A 14,884-nucleotide genomic window follows, 5' to 3' on the forward strand; every position below is an offset into this window, starting at 1 on the left:
GGGGCGTCCCACTTTCGATTTTCACGATGACCGCCGATTTGGAAAGGATCGCAATTTCTTTCATTCCCTCTTTGATATTCTTTCTTATCAGTTCTTTATTGTGAATGCGGCATCTTATATTTACTGGATTTGTGCTCACGTTGACAGCTCTAGAAGCAGTCAATGTAGCCAAAAGTACGGACAATGATATTGTCTTGAAGGTATCTACTGAAAAGGTTCGTGGCCTTTTGTATTGTTTTTTTTTCTATAGAGTATAGGAAAACGGACTTCATAGAAAACCAATGGAATCTCGTTATATACTTCCAGCTGCAAAAATTTCAGACTTAGAAAAAAGTTGTCAAAACATAATTTTAGGTTAGTCTCCATATAGTCGTAGCCATTGATGCACCATACATATTTTCTCTATTAGACTTACGCCCCCTTGATTTATTTTGACGATTTTTACCTCGGCTGTCTTCAGTTTTTACAAAAAATTTTCAATAATTAACAAATAGAAAAATAATTTGCACGTGTTTTGATAGTTGGAAATTGTTTGATAGAAACAAACAGAACCGAGATATAAGCCGGTAAAGTAAAGCAGAAGAGGTGCAAGTTTAAAAAGGAAAATTCTGCCTAAATTTTTTAGCGTCAATCTTTATTGATGTTTCTAAAAAAATGTTTCTCAAATTTCAAAATCATTACCATAAATTTCTACCATGAATAACCACGAAAATTCAGTCGTTGAGCAATCAAGTGTTTACTTGATATATTCATGTATGTAACTTATAAGTGTTCAAAATTATCAAAGTTAAATACCTAAGTTAATTAAAATTTGATATTAACTGATAAAACCTCTAATAATGCTTTCACTTTTTCATTTAAAACATTCCTGAACACTGGCCACTAGATTTTATACCTCCGTGACTCATTAGACAGGTAGTAAATTTAACTGCTGACCTGCATACCTCAAGATGTCATGCTGCTACAATTGGATAAAGTGTTCCGTTTTATTGATGATATTGTTAAGCAAAAGTCGGTTTTAAAAACATGCAAGAACAAAGTACTGAACATCAAAAATTGGAATATTAAGAATGGAGACTTATTTGATAATTTATCTGACACATTATGCATTTAACCTCATTAATTCTAAAAACTTTTAGCACTCATCCCGTGACTCTCATCACTTCTCTGGCGAATGGCTTGAATCTCCATGGGGTGACCTCTATCAGTTCCGTGCTGGCGACCAAAACTGGCTGACCGCCCGCGAACACTGTCTATCTTTGAACGCCGATTTGGCAGCCATCCGGAACGTTGAGCAGTTGGTAAATCCTTTTACTTTCTTTTTTTCTCTCTTTTTTTTGTTAAACGGCACATGTTCAGGACTGGATCTTATCGCATTACGCTCCACTTTCGTCTCGATTCGCGCAGAGACTTGTGCAGGTTTGTTGGATTTTCAAAGCTAACAAGCAAATCCTATCATTGTTCAGATTGGATTATATGCTCCAGAGGGCCAAACACATGAATGGAAATGGTTGAATGGAAATGAAATTAACAAAACTTTGTAAGATCCTTTTGGAAATAAAGTGAGACTTTAGTTTTTGAGTTTCCTGTTTACAGTTAGGGAACCATTTAGATTAAAACAAATTGCAAATCCAGCTGGAGCTCCATGAATAAGAAAAAAAAACAATTACACCAATTTACTGAAAACTCTAAATTTTAGTTTCTATTCAAATGTTCATTACTTGAAGATTATGGAGTTCTGGAGAACCATATGATCATTCTATGGAAGGACGTGAGAGATGCGGTCTTTTGAATGTTGAGAAAAGAGTTTTGGATGACGTGGATTGTGAATCCACTTCCCCAGATCACCACGCTCAAAGATATATCTGTCAACGGACAAGCGAGAATCACAAACAGGTTCGATATGACTCATCGTGTAGTCCAATTTCTAATCATTTTTAACATTTTTAGCAACAAAGATCCAACAATTATATCTGGCAGAAAATCGAAAATCTATTCAGTTTCTTTGGAATCGGAGGTTCCCCAACTCCACACAATGCAACTATTCCTAATGATTATGAAGATGAAGTTTTGAAGAATGAGACTTCTGCAACTGTTAAGTCAACAGTCAAATTCAGTGACAGTGAAGAGGAAACATCAAGTGAAGAAGAAGAATCTGTTTCAAAAACCCTAGCTGCACTTCCAAAAATTGAAGGATCTGGCGAATCAACAGCTTTGAAAGAACTACAGGTAGCTTTTTTTACCTAGAAAACCGGGTATTGTAGGATTTTTGTAGTAGGAATCCTAGATTCATATTGAGTTTCCTCCTTGAGCTGAAAATTGGATGTCGTGTTATCTATTTCGAAGAATTGTCATAAGCAGAAATGCCCCAATTTGCTCGAAAAGTTAATTTTTACGGAAAATTTGCAACTTACCAAAATTTTGAAAAATGTAAGTTTTGGAGTGCTCAATAATATTACTTTCGTCTATAAAAATCGTAAAAAATTGTAGAGTTAATATTCATATTCTCAGGATTGTGATTATTAGAAGCCTAACATTTAGTTTTTAGGAACCAGAAGGCAGTGGACAAATAGTTGAAAAAAAGGCAATTGAAACAACCGGAGATTTAGTTTCTGGAGTGGATGAAGAAAAACTTGATAAGATGATTAATAAAATGGAAGAAATGATAAAAAGCATTGACGATCTGACAGTTCCACCAGCTGTTTTAGAAAGAACAACTGTATCTACTGTTGTTCTGAAGAAAGAGGAAATTGTAAAGCAAGAAAAAACTGATGAGAAGAAAGTAGAAGATAAGAAAGAGACATTGGCAAATGAACTGAATGATAATAAAATATCTGAAAGTATTGAAGGTGATTTTGATCAAGCACAATCAAAAGATATGCCGAAGGCTGATATAGAACCACCAAAGGAAGAAGATTGTGATGAAGAAGGATCTGGAAGTGGAAGTGGAGAAGAAGATGAAAAAGATGAATCAAGTGAAAAAATTGAACTTGCTCCAGAGAAAGAAGATAAAATTAAAGAGTTTCTTGGTGTTTTGAGGCTTTTCCTTGATCGTGCTGAGCATGGAGATTTGAGGTGAGCGAACTTTCTTTTTAATTTGAAATTTTTAAACATCCTAGAAAACTTCTTGACGATCAAAGTGGAAAAACATTGCTTGAAAGAATGAAGAATGCTGTGAGAGAAGCCAACAGAAGAGAATTTGAAATGTTGGAAAAATTGGAGAACTCGAAGAAGTCTGAAGAGGAGAAAGAAGAATTGGTATTTCAAATTGAAAAATAGATCTAGTGACCTTCTTTTATTCAGGCAAAGAAGGATCAAATGAGCACTGAAGAACAAAAGGATTTGTATAAGAAAATCAGTTCAGCAGTTATGAAAGCTGCTAAAATACACAAAATTGAAGAAGCAGACAAGGTTCAAGACGGTAAGAACATTTCTTTTATCTTTCTACATACTTATCTTTTTCAACAAAAAAAAAACAGAAGTTTTCTCGACATTTGGGGGTCACCTTTCTGCAAAAGTTTGGTTACTTTTCGTCAAACTTTTGCAACTTTCTGACATTTTTTGTTTTTGAGAAACTTACGTACTTAGCAACCTATATACAACCTAAAACTTGGAAACTTAATTGAGAAGCTCGTAATAAGTTGCTAAGTTGCTGCCATAAATTTGCTCGTCCGGTTTTATAATTAGAAGAATTATTTTAAAAATGTTTTAATGTTTTAAATACTTCATTCCCACTACTGATCATAGCTAATTTCAGAGCAAGCAATGGAAAAGTTCAACATTGCCAAAGTGAAAGCAGATTCCGAGGAAGCAGAGTCAGAGGGTACAGTTGAGGTGTTGAAGTCAGCTAAAGAGGGTAAAGCTGAAATAAAAGAGAAGGTTGGAAACGATGATTACTATGGGGATTATTTGGATGACAACAATGTGATCAAGATTCAGAATCGAGAGAAAAAGGATGCGAAGGAGGAGTCATCTTCGGACGATAAGAAGTCTACGGATGAGAAGAAAAAGGAAATTAAGAAGATTGAGAAGACGAATAAAGTAAACCATGATGAGCCGAAGAAGGAAGAGAAGAAAAATGAAGAGCAAGTTAAAGAAACGAAGCTAGAGAGTTCAACGACAGTAGCCAAGAAAGAAGATGTAACAACAGTCGCTTCAACTACTGAAGAGCCAAAGTCGGATAAAGACTCGGAAGGATCAGGATCTGATATAGAAGAATCAACTGTTTCATCTGCTAAACCAGCTGAAGCAGAAGAAAATGAAGCTGAATTAGAAGCATCAGGTCATGAAGAAGTATCAACTACAACAGAATCGACTACAGTTGCTGTCAAAGAAGTTCCAGTTGACGAAATTGAAAAGATTGCAAAACTCGAAGCAAAGCAGCATACAGAGGATGAAAAAGTGACTGTCGAAACCAAACAAGAAACTGCAGTAACTCCAGCACCGACCACTTCAGAGAAGACATCAACCACAGCTGCACCATCTACAAAGCCTGCAGAAGAGACAACGACAACTACTGAAGCCCCATCTACCACTACTAAACCCGTTACAGTTGCTGTGAAAAAAGTGAGCCCAGAAGAAATGGAGAAACTTGTGAAAAAGGAATCAACTGAAAAAGTAACACTTCTGCCACCACTTCCAACATTTACATTCCCAACATTGGCTCCATTTACGTTCCCAACACTTCCAACTCTTGCTACAACAAAACCTTCTCCGGCTCCAAAAGTTCCAACATTAGAAGAAATTCTTGGAAATTTAAATGATCAATTCAAGAAACTTCTGTCTCCACCAAAGCCATTGCCAAAGTAATTAATAATTCGTAGAACTCGTATTTTATTTTTACTGCTCCAAATTATGGGTATTTGTTGTTAATATTTGATTCATTAATATATCATCGGATAATAAAATTAAGTTACACATTAAAAAGATGTATAATACAAAATCAAATTAACTAGCAAGTCACATATGATCAGTCTATCCAATATTACAAAATAGCTTCACAACTAAATTTTATTGTTGTAGTATTTCTTCATACATTACAGAATCTGAATCTTGGCAGTACGTTGCAAAGTGAATCTGCTTTGAAAAAACTCGACACTGAAATCAAAATGCATCAATATTGCATATTTTTTAATACGTGTCATTTTTTTGAAACACAACGCTGACTTCTCACCAGAGTGATCACTGTTTTTATACACACAAGCAGACATAAACGAGGACGGCCTTGTGGCGCAGGCGGTTACTGCGCTGCTGTGGAAAATTTGGCCCAAGTTCGAATCCCAAGCAGTGATGATTTTATAGTTCAGCTTATCTTCGGATTTGATGAGAAATTTCGCCCCTATCAGAGCTTTTTGTTTGATGAATTATCATGAGATAATTTGTAGAACTCGTTTTTTTTTTCTGCTCCACATTATGGGTATTTGTTGGTAATATTTGATTCATTAATTTATCATTGTTAGGAACATTGCACAAATTGGATTTGGACACTTCTATTATGATGTGGTAATTTTAAGTAAATTTACCTTTTTATTTATTTAAAAAGCCAACCGTTCATAAAATATAATTACAGTTATAAATATTTACATGTAAATTTAAAAATGAGATTTCACACGTTTTGACTTCTTATAGATAACCACGTTCGGTGATTTGTACATGAACTCATAATTGATGCAGTAAGCCAGTAATTGTGTGAGTTCATTATTTGCAATACGGGAAGGTAAAAGAGAATTGCATTCGAGATCCAGTTGGCAAGATGATACTCTGAAAACAAAAACAAAATAAAGCACTTGATATTAGGAAAACTCACATTTCACTGACAGATTGCTCCACAGATGTTCCATTCATTTGATAAATCTCGCCCTTTGTTGGAATTTCTTTACATTTCCTGTCACGGTGAAATTTGACAGGAGTTCCACGAGGAAGAAGTTCTTGAAGGATTTTAACGCGAGAATAATGAATGAATGGAAATGATTTGATTGAAACAAGGGTCACAAAAGGTTCCATATTGACTTCATCCTTGTTAGGAATGTTGTACACATCGGATTTGGACACTTCTATACTTATTCCATAATCGATGAGTAAAAGCTGAATAGTCGAGCCTTCCTCTCCACAACAAGAAGCTCTTTTCATGGTGCCTTGATGGAATACAGAGCATGATGTACCATAAGCCATCCAGACGTCTGGTAACGATTCTAGGGATTCTTTCTCTTTTGTAAGATACTCCTCCGCTTCACGTCTCCTTTCAAGCATATCTTTAGAGGTAAGATAAATAATTCGTTCATTTTCGATTCGCTCGACCTGAAAGAATTAATTCTCATTTCTTTATCTGAAATTTTGAATACTGTTTTTATACTCTCAAATAATCTCACAAGGACTTGGATCCTGGACTCTCCTAGTGATTTTAACAAGACGGTTCTTCGGATTCTACATATACATTATATTTATTCAATTCGTGCTACAAGGATACATCAAGTAGCCTAAAATTGGGACCTGACGAAATCGATAATTAATCCTTGAGACGCAGTCTTCAAAGCAGGCGCGCATAGACCGCAACGCAGCCGCGACGCATAGAAAGGCCAAAATGCTGCATTTGAATCTGTGCTCATTAGAGTATCGACTGTTTTCTTTTACTTTAAAATTTTTTTGCGGCCCTGGTCCCAATTTTATGTCTACTCACCATAAATTCATCTTCAGACATCCTAAAAATTTTACACGCCGGTGGGAACGATCTCAAATAGGCGTAATCATCACCCTCCCCATAATCCCATCCAGCATCCTCTTCTTCTTCGTCCTCTAGAAAGTCAGAATCAGCACCAGAATCATCGTAATCGTTCCTTTCGAATCCATTTTCTCGCTCCAGCTGTTTTGCAATTTCTCTAGGAATCCAAACTCCCTCTTGAGATGGTTGTCCTCGCCGAGGAGCTAACAAGAATGAGCACATGTTCATGAACTCATATTTCGGATGACATAGAACTATTTGGAATGGCTCAGTGCAAGTAGTAATCTGACAACGAGCCAGGTAATCGATATTTCGAATCATATTTTGGAATTGATCCACTTTACCTCGGTCCATCCTGTGAATAACAGCACCTGAAAATTTCTTTAATCATGCAGCCAATTTTTTTGCTTTCATTTTTTTTTAAATTTTGAATTTAAGTATTTACTTATGATTCATTTCTCACTACATCTATGGAGTCAATTAAAATGCCAGTGCGATAGAGCGTATTTTCGAGAAAATTTTTTGAAAGAAGGATGTGTGCACGTCTATTCGATTCATCGATTAATCTTTTTTTTTCTAAACGACAGTAGTTTTATAAGTTTTAATAATTTAGTATTTACAGATTAACATGGCGAAGAAGACTGTTGAAGGAGAACACGGTACTCCGAAAACTAATTTCACAAAGAAAGAAACGAGTAAAAATCACGATGATTTCAAAAAAATTATTGGACATAAAGTGGTTGAAGAGCATTATGTGGAATATGAAGTAGAACTGACCAGCGGAAAAACTATTACAGCAACTGAGTTTGACTTTAAGGTATTTTAATAATCTATTTATTTAAAGTATTAATGTTTCTTATATCTTCAAAGTCTAGAATTTTAATTTTTAGGGTGATGATTCTCTTCTGTCAACCTACAAAAAGAAGGTAACCAAGCAATCTGATGATAGCAGCGGAGGTAATTTTCAATCCATAATAACGTTAGTCGTATAAATCTTTTTCAGAATATGCCGTGGAGCGTGTGTTGGCTCATCGAAAGGTGAAAGGCAGCCCACTTTATCTAGTTCAATGGAAAGGATACCCGCATCCAGTGTGGAACTCGGAAATGTGGGAGGAAGATCTTGATGTGAGTACTTTAAATTTTAAGCAAAATGCCTAATTAAATTTTTTTATAGAACTGCAAGGATTTGCTAGCTGCTTACAAGAAGCATCAAGAGGATCTCAAAATCGCTCAAACTCCGAAGAAGACTCCAAGCAAGACACCAAAGAAAACTCCAAAATCGTTGAAAAGAAGAGCTCTCACTCCATCCGATGACGAAGAAGAGGCGGGACCGATTGCGCCTGAGCCTAAAAAGACACCAAAACAATCTACAAAGAAGCTGAAGCGTACCACCTCCCCGGAAACAAACTTAGTTGAAAAGAGCAAGAAGAAAGCAATTCCGGATTTGGAAAACCATACCTTAGATCAAGAAAAGAACGATGTCATCGAACGTGTCGAAGAAATTCAAGAGGATGAGGATGACGACGACGAGCAAAGAGAAGAAGTGGTGACAACCGCCCCAGTGGAGACAAAGTCAAGATGGGGATTCGGTTCATGGAAATGGTTTTAAATATATAATTGCATACTTTCAGTTCACGTTCTCATGCCCCATAATGCATCCTAAATTGATTTTTTTGTTCTAATTTAAACTAAATTTTCTCTTGTTATCCTGTATAACTGAATCTGTAATCAATCACTCTTTCAAACTAAATAAAGGATCTCCTGTACATTAATGTTTTATGCACTGAGCGCGAACATTTCAGAACAGGGATATGAGACAATATTCGAGAAATTGAATTCACTTAGAAGCTCGTCTTAAACCTCGAGTATTCAGCCATTTTCTTCAAAAAAGAACGACCACCAGGCAGTGTACCTGAATCCCAGATCCGCAGTGCATAGCACTTGAAGAACGGATCGTCCTTTAATCCTTTTAAATCCTTTAATCAATAGGAGTTGGAAAAAATGCAAAAACAAATTTCTTCCCTTTTTTGTTCAATACTATTTTTTTAGATTATAGCAAATTTGAAAATACGAAAGCATTCCGCTAAAATTACAATTTTCGAAGTGTCAACAGAAAAATCGTACCACGAATAGTTGCCTTCACCACCATTGGTGGATAATGCCCAAAAGCCAGCGGAAGTCTTCGAACGTCACTTTTCATGACCTGGCGGCTCATTCCAGCATCAATCAAATTGACATACATCCAGATTCCCCGTGGCGGTACATTTTCAATTTTTCCGCGATACCATGTACCTTGGATGCAAACAGCGCATGCGACGGTTGGAATGAGCTAAAATAATGAAACTTTGCTTGAATAAAAACAAAAATACTAAAAAATTCTCACGTGATTTTCTGGCATATATAGATCCGCATCTTGATGTCTAAAAACCTGTTGCAATTTCTCGGTAAGATTTTCCTTGATTCTGTCGAATCTTTTCGGCTGAAGACCAATGTCAGTTGGCATGCTATGCTCCACAATTCTATAGTATTCGCATGGATACAAGTCAATCTGGAAATCAATTAACCTGTTATTGATTCAAATTATCTAATTAACAGTACCGGAATATTTTCAACATTTCCATATTCACTGTTCAATTGTTCTGCTATGTTTAAAACGTATCCTGGAATTGTCACTCCTTCAGAATATTTCCACAAAAATTGTGGATATTTCTCAATATATTGGCGAATTTGATAATCATGTCCTGAAGGAACTTCAATCAACTCTCGACACTCATTTTCTTGAGCATCTTTCTGCAGCTGTGCCATTCTGTCCTCCCAATTCATCTGAAATTAATCAAATGTGATAAAAGCAGGGGTTTTAATTAAAATCTGTAACTTTATACAACGGATAAATGGATGTACTGCTACTGCACAACCTCAATCAAACGATCAAAGTTTACGTTAAAGAGATCTTCTTCATTGGTGAATATTATATGTTAACAACAGATAATTGAAGACAGCATGATTAAAATAAAACATTAGAATCGGAATACATTGAGATTTTGAGAAACTCAAATGCATTTGTAAAGACAGTGTGGGGGATTAAATGAGCAGAACGAAAAGAATTAAGAGATTTTGAGTGAAAATGTGGAACGTTACAGAATGGGGAAAAATAAAATAAAATATTTAAAACGGTCGTTGAAATATTTGCCTAATGTCTAGACTTTCTCTTTCCGTTGGACGATGCTTCTTCTTCTTCTTCTTCACCCTCGCTGCCACTTCCACTAGTATTGTCTTGATCTTCTTCTTCATTTCCTGAATCTTCAGCAACACGTTTGCTTGATTTGGCCTTTTCCTGTTTCTTGCTCGATTTAGGTGCTTCTTTCTCATCTTCCTCATCCTCGTCTTCCTCGTCGGAGGTTTCAGCGCGTTTCGACTTCTTTGGACTCTTCGAAGACTTCGACTTTTTTGGAGTCTTAACAACCTCTTCTTCTACTTCGTCTTCTTCCTCAGGAGTCTCAGCACGCTTCGATTTCTTCGTCTTCTTCGGAGTCTTAACAACCTCTTCTTCTTCGTCGTCTTCTTCCTCAGGAGTCTCAGCACGCTTCGATTTCTTCGACTTCTTTGTAGCAACAGGCTCCTCTTCTTCATCATCATCAGAAGCAGCTCTCTTTGTGGATTTCGAGGATTTCTTTGGAGATTTCTCTTTGACTTCCTCTTCTTCCTCTTCGTCGGAAGAGTCATCATCCTTCGATTTAGCGGACTTTTTCGGCGATTTCTTGCTTCCCTTCTTCTTGTTAGACTTCTTGACCGGTGGTGGTTTCATGTCATGAGAATCTTTGTAGGCTTCAAGAAGATCTTTGCAGTTCTGAAATAGTAAGGTTACGCAAAATTTTAGTTATAATAATGTTGCAGAGTATTCTAAACTTCATCAACTAGTTGAACTCACCGACAACTCATTCTCCCACATCTCCGAGTGAGACACCGGGTTTGGGTATCCACGCCACATGACCAAAAACAGTGGCTTGTTCTTCTTTCCGCTGAAGCGGTGAGCAATGATTTTCTCGACAGCAAAATCTGAAAATTGAACGTGGGAATTTTATACAATCAAAATGAGCTACCCTCATCTGGATCATCATCTTGGTTGGTGATCTTATACTTGTAATCGGCCAATAGTTTCTGCTCCTTTTTGCCCTGAAAGTGTAAATGTATAAGCGCCCGTGGAAATCTTTAAAAACCTCAAAATCGAACTCAGTGGCCATCATTTTCCTGCCATTTGAAAGGAGGACATTATATTCAACGTAGTGCGTGTTGAATAGTTTGTGATCAAGAATCTTCTTGACTGAAGCGTCCTGAGAAGAGCTCTTCGAGTCTCCAGATTTAGACGATTTGCTACGCTTTGCCCGGTGTTTCGTGGCATCGTGCACAACCTGGAAGTGAGTGGTTTGCTTTCTGAAAAATAAATATTGTAGATCATTTATTAGAACGAAAAATTCGAATAAAAAAAAACGAACCCTGATCTTCCAGAAGCACGAGATGGTGCACTACCGGATGATTTCTTTGCCATTTCGAAACCTGGAATATTTTATATCAATGATCAGTCAATTACGAGAAGAAAGCGAAAAATAACAATACTTTTGAAGCATAGAAAAATAAACACCTATTTATGATAGACATATAAATTAAGAAACTAGTTTATAAACTAGAGATAGCATGTAAATTAAGGAAATATGAAATTTGTGTTGGAGAACGTTCAAATTCAAATCGGCGCGCACGCGACGCAGAACAGCAGCGTCGCGGCCACTCAATGACTATACATAAATGGGAGACACAGGCATTCGTTGCACCGCCAACCACCATTCATGCGCCAGTACAATTCGAATAGCTTGCATGGAGTGAAAGAGAGTATACGTATGAAGGAGACGAAATAATAACTACAACAATCCGTTATTTCGCAGTCGCGCGTTCTTTAATTTAATTATTTTCTCAATTATTTTTTTCCATTTTCAGTTGAAATTATAAATATTGACTATTTATCACTCAGAAATTGTTTTTTCAGAACAGAAATGGAAGTTTCAACGGTCAACGATGTTAAAATTTATAACTTGAGCGCTGGAAAAAGCCTACCAGAGGTATAACCATATAGAAATAGCAGATATTAAAACAATTTTATTTTTCAGTGGATGTCATCCCGCACTAGAAGAAAATTGGAACAAAGAAACACCGATGTTCGTCAGAGGATTCAGCTCATTCAAGATTTCGAAATGCCCGATGTCAGTAACACAGTGAACATCACTCCAGATGGCAAATATGTGTGGGCTTCAGGTATAATTTAAACGAACCAGTAAACTATTTAAAACGCGAGGAATTATAATAATAAGCTCTGTAAATGAATTTAAAAAATTGAAAATGAGAAAAAATATATTTGTATTCAAAATCAGTTAGAAAGCTTCTGTAAATATTTGCCGTGTTTTAAAGGAAACTACAAACCTTGGCTGAGATGCTACGATTTGAACAATCTATCATTAAAATTCGAAAGAGGACTCGATGCAGATGTCATTAAACTTATCCCACTGAGCGACGACTACTCGAAGGTATGTATTGGTTGCTATGGAAATGATATTCAGCTTGCACATGTTGCAGGTAGTAATATTAGAAGAAGAACGATGGATTGAAATGCATGCGATGCTTGGAAGATATTTCCGAATGCGAATGCCATGCCAAGGACGAGACATGGCACTTTCAGAAGAATCAAGTGATTTGTATCTCGTTGGATCGAAGTAGTTTCAATATTTAAAATGTTCTAAGCTAAAAGCAAATTTCAGAAGCGAAGTTTACCGTTTCAATCTCGAGCAAGGATGTTGGCTGACTCCATTCGAATCGACTGCTCCTCTGAACTGCGTTCAAGTTTGTACTGAACATCAATTAATTTGCTGTGGTACCACAAACGGTGTCGTTGAGGCATGGGATCACAGAGACAAATCTTTATGTGGTACCTTAGATGCAGGTTCTTCTGTTAATAGCCATATCGGGTAAGAATTGATCTTCTATAATGAGTATCAAAACATCTTTTTTTCAGTGAAAATCAAAAAGTGGCCGTCACGTCTGTTGCATTTTCTGATCCTTTACACATTGGAGTGGGTACAAGTACAGGCCAAATCCTTATTTACGATTTGCGTGCTCGTCGACCTCTTCTTATCAAGGACCACAATAACGAATTACCAATCAATAAACTAGATTTTATCAAAAGAGACGATGGGGATGTCGTTGCTTCTATGGATTCTAGAATGATGAAGCTATGGCATGAAGAAGATGGTTCACCTATGGCTGCTATCGAGAATACATGCCCATTAAACGACTTCTGCCGGTTCCCAAATTCAGGAATGTTCTTCTTCGCAAACGAAGCTCCAAAAATGCTCCAGTACTTTATTCCACAACTTGGCCCTGCTCCAAAATGGTGTTCTTATTTGGAAAATCTTACAGAAGAGATGGAGGAAACAGAAACTACAGTCTACGATAACTATCGTTTCGTTACCAAGAAACAACTTGATGATCTTGGGCTTTCGGGACTAATCGGAACAAATGTTCTTCGAGCATACATGCATGGATATTTCATTGATGCTCGTCTATACAACAAAGCTCAAACACAAATGCAACCATTTGCTTATGAAAAGTACAAGGATGAGAAGATCAAGTCAATGATTGCTGATGAACGTGAAGAGTCTGCAGTTAAAAAGAAGGTGGAAAAGTTGCCAGCAGTGAATAAGGCTCTCGCAGCTAGACTCCGTGATGAAGCATCAGCTGCTAATCAGAAGGCGGAAACCAAGAAAGAGAAAAAGAAGAGCAAGAAATCAGATGCCGCAACTTCTCTTCTTGCTGATGATCGTTTCAAGAAATTGTTCGAGTCTGAAGATTTCGAAGTTGATGAAACAAGTGAGCAATTCCTGAAGAATGCATCAATTGCACAAAAAATGAAAGCAAAAGGACCTGTTGAAGTGGAATCGGAAGGTGAAGAATCTGAAGACAATGATGCATCCGACTCTGAAAATGAAGCAAGTGGTAGTGATAGTGAACCGAAAGGATCTGCATCATGGATGGTTGAGGAAAATCGTGAAGTAGATATGGCTTCGGATTTGGAAAGTGCTTCAAGTGATGAAGATATAGACCAATCGTTGAAAGCAAAACGAGCCAAAGTTCGCGCCGCTAAAAAATCTGAACGAAACATTCAAAAATCGCAGAAATACGACGAACGGAAAGAGGCGAAGAAGATTAGGAAGTTAGTTTTTTCAACATTTTTCCAAATTAAAGATGAAAATGTTCCATTTGGGTTTGAATACGAAAAATATGATCATTCGACATAGTTTTCTTCTCTCAGAAATTAACAAAAACATTTTTAACATTCAAAAATAACCTTTTAAAATTACATAAAAATATTTTTAACACCTACTAACCTCAGTTACACTGAAATTGAATGTGCCATTCGTCTAAAAATTTTCCAAAAAATATAAATAAATATTCTTTCTTGATTTTCAGAGAACAGCGACAGTTATCGAAACCTTCCAAATTCGTACTTCATTCAATTGGAACCGGCGAGACGACTAGAAAGTTTGTTGACGAAACTGTCGCGGTCAGAGATGATGCTGACAACAAGGTGTTTTTTATTTATTAAAATTATGACTATTCATTTATTTTTAGGACTCGATGGCTCTCGGTGCCCGTAAAAGAGCAACTGCGAGAAGTGATAGAAAGACTAAGAAGGTCAACGATGATGATGTACCCTTCGGAGGTCGCGAGATGACATTCACGATTTCGAAACGTGATAAGGATCTTCGTGCAGAAGCTGCAAAGACGAAACAAGCAGCTCATGCAGCTGAACGAAAAGAAGTGAGCCGACGCCCGAATGCTCTGGTCACAAAAGGACTGAAAAAACTTCCTGGAAACGTAAACGTTGGAAAACGCCAGAATACATTCTAAAACTAGAACCCTTTAGATTTAAATTGTTGATTTTATTTTTCAAATCTTGTTTTTTATCAACCAGTTCTCTTTTTCCATATTTTTTTATTATTCTCATATTTACTCTTGTTGTTAGTTTCTTTTTGTTGTTGTTGTTATCTATCCCATCCAGCTTTTGTTTGCCATTTTTGTTCGAAGCTTTTTTTTTCTGAATAAAAAAGAACAGCGACTAAA

General features: G+C 36.6%; 5 protein-coding genes and 1 non-coding gene across 9 annotated transcripts; 4 read left to right on the forward strand and 2 right to left on the reverse strand.

Annotated features, from left to right (window-relative positions):
* Positions 1–52: 52 nt before the first annotated feature.
* Positions 53–4,926, forward strand: clec-180 (C-type lectin domain-containing protein 180; the record flags this gene model as incomplete). Of its 4 annotated transcripts, NM_068828.4 has the most annotated exons (11): positions 53–215; positions 1,140–1,301; positions 1,360–1,419; positions 1,467–1,540; positions 1,728–1,896; positions 1,951–2,229; positions 2,549–3,075; positions 3,120–3,258; positions 3,304–3,421; positions 3,758–3,879; positions 3,940–4,926. In NM_068828.4, the coding sequence occupies 11 exons, from the start codon at positions 105–107 to the stop codon at positions 4,807–4,809; spliced, it is 2,631 nt and encodes an 876-aa protein (NP_501229.2). The 4 variants fall into 4 exon arrangements, with proteins under 4 accessions (NP_501229.2, NP_001294174.1, NP_001368447.1 ...); NM_001307245.3 differs by having other exon boundaries at positions 3,758–4,926; NM_001380336.1 differs by lacking the exons at positions 53–215; positions 1,140–1,301; positions 1,360–1,419; ... (2 more) ...; positions 1,951–2,229; positions 2,549–3,075 and having other exon boundaries at positions 3,163–3,258; positions 3,940–4,809.
* Positions 4,927–5,281: 355 nt separating this feature from the next.
* F32E10.10 lies at positions 5,282–5,351 on the forward strand. Its single transcript, NR_003450.1, has one exon. It is a non-coding gene; the product is annotated as a small nucleolar RNA F32E10.10 (small nucleolar RNA).
* A 163-nt stretch (positions 5,352–5,514) lies between these two features.
* On the reverse strand, positions 5,515–9,541 carry F32E10.5 (Tudor domain-containing protein). Its single transcript, NM_068829.8, has 6 exons — positions 9,317–9,541; positions 9,102–9,266; positions 8,843–9,047; positions 6,677–7,089; positions 5,807–6,297; positions 5,515–5,760 (listed from the first exon to the last, which is right to left on the reverse strand). The coding sequence occupies exons 1-6, from the start codon at positions 9,521–9,523 to the stop codon at positions 5,592–5,594; spliced, it is 1,650 nt and encodes a 549-aa protein (NP_501230.1). The 5' UTR covers positions 9,524–9,541; the 3' UTR covers positions 5,515–5,591.
* On the forward strand, positions 7,341–8,485 carry cec-4 (Chromo domain-containing protein cec-4). Its single transcript, NM_068830.10, has 4 exons — positions 7,341–7,535; positions 7,609–7,675; positions 7,722–7,843; positions 7,893–8,485. The coding sequence occupies exons 1-4, from the start codon at positions 7,347–7,349 to the stop codon at positions 8,325–8,327; spliced, it is 813 nt and encodes a 270-aa protein (NP_501231.1). The 5' UTR covers positions 7,341–7,346; the 3' UTR covers positions 8,328–8,485.
* A 124-nt stretch (positions 9,542–9,665) lies between the features above and the next one.
* On the reverse strand, positions 9,666–11,272 carry cec-5 (Chromo domain-containing protein). Its single transcript, NM_001383124.2, has 5 exons — positions 11,212–11,272; positions 10,936–11,149; positions 10,819–10,891; positions 10,647–10,774; positions 9,666–10,565 (listed from the first exon to the last, which is right to left on the reverse strand). The coding sequence occupies exons 1-5, from the start codon at positions 11,262–11,264 to the stop codon at positions 9,909–9,911; spliced, it is 1,125 nt and encodes a 374-aa protein (NP_001370694.1). The 5' UTR covers positions 11,265–11,272; the 3' UTR covers positions 9,666–9,908.
* A 484-nt stretch (positions 11,273–11,756) lies between these two features.
* On the forward strand, positions 11,757–14,884 carry nol-10 (NUC153 domain-containing protein). The gene is made up of 8 exons (NM_068832.6): positions 11,757–11,829; positions 11,878–12,022; positions 12,176–12,291; positions 12,341–12,477; positions 12,523–12,729; positions 12,777–13,973; positions 14,231–14,348; positions 14,393–14,884. The coding sequence occupies exons 1-8, from the start codon at positions 11,764–11,766 to the stop codon at positions 14,669–14,671; spliced, it is 2,265 nt and encodes a 754-aa protein (NP_501233.1). The 5' UTR covers positions 11,757–11,763; the 3' UTR covers positions 14,672–14,884.

This window comes from Caenorhabditis elegans, chromosome IV, assembly GCF_000002985.6.
Source record: "Caenorhabditis elegans chromosome IV".
In the NCBI taxonomy this organism is placed as follows: Eukaryota; Metazoa; Nematoda; class Chromadorea; order Rhabditida; family Rhabditidae; genus Caenorhabditis; species Caenorhabditis elegans.

What these genes read in the sequence shown, in the direction of transcription:
- cec-4 (NM_068830.10), top strand. Translation starts at nt 7,347, where the DNA reads ATGGCGAAGAAGACTGTTGAAGGAGAACACGGTACTCCGAAAACTAAT. An exon ending in CAACTGAGTTTGACTTTAAG is followed by an intron (nt 7,536 to 7,608) that starts GTATTTTAATAA and finishes TTTAATTTTTAG; the next exon opens with GGTGATGATTCTCTTCTGTC. An exon ending in ATCTGATGATAGCAGCGGAG is followed by an intron (nt 7,676 to 7,721) that starts GTAATTTTCAAT and finishes AATCTTTTTCAG; the next exon opens with AATATGCCGTGGAGCGTGTG.
- F32E10.5 (NM_068829.8), bottom strand. Translation starts at nt 9,523, where the DNA reads ATGGCACAGCTGCAGAAAGATGCTCAAGAAAATGAGTGTCGAGAGTTG. An exon ending in TATATATGCCAGAAAATCAC is followed by an intron (nt 9,048 to 9,101) that starts GTGAGAATTTTT and finishes TCATTATTTTAG; the next exon opens with CTCATTCCAACCGTCGCATG. An exon ending in TGTCTGAAGATGAATTTATG is followed by an intron (nt 6,298 to 6,676) that starts GTGAGTAGACAT and finishes TAATTCTTTCAG; the next exon opens with GTCGAGCGAATCGAAAATGA.
- cec-5 (NM_001383124.2), bottom strand. Translation starts at nt 11,264, where the DNA reads ATGGCAAAGAAATCATCCGGTAGTGCACCATCTCGTGCTTCTGGAAGA. An exon ending in AGATGATGATCCAGATGAGG is followed by an intron (nt 10,775 to 10,818) that starts GTAGCTCATTTT and finishes TTCAATTTTCAG; the next exon opens with ATTTTGCTGTCGAGAAAATC. An exon ending in TGTGGGAGAATGAGTTGTCG is followed by an intron (nt 10,566 to 10,646) that starts GTGAGTTCAACT and finishes TTACTATTTCAG; the next exon opens with AACTGCAAAGATCTTCTTGA.
- nol-10 (NM_068832.6), top strand. Translation starts at nt 11,764, where the DNA reads ATGGAAGTTTCAACGGTCAACGATGTTAAAATTTATAACTTGAGCGCT. An exon ending in CAAATATGTGTGGGCTTCAG is followed by an intron (nt 12,023 to 12,175) that starts GTATAATTTAAA and finishes CGTGTTTTAAAG; the next exon opens with GAAACTACAAACCTTGGCTG. An exon ending in GAGATGATGCTGACAACAAG is followed by an intron (nt 14,349 to 14,392) that starts GTGTTTTTTATT and finishes ATTTATTTTTAG; the next exon opens with GACTCGATGGCTCTCGGTGC.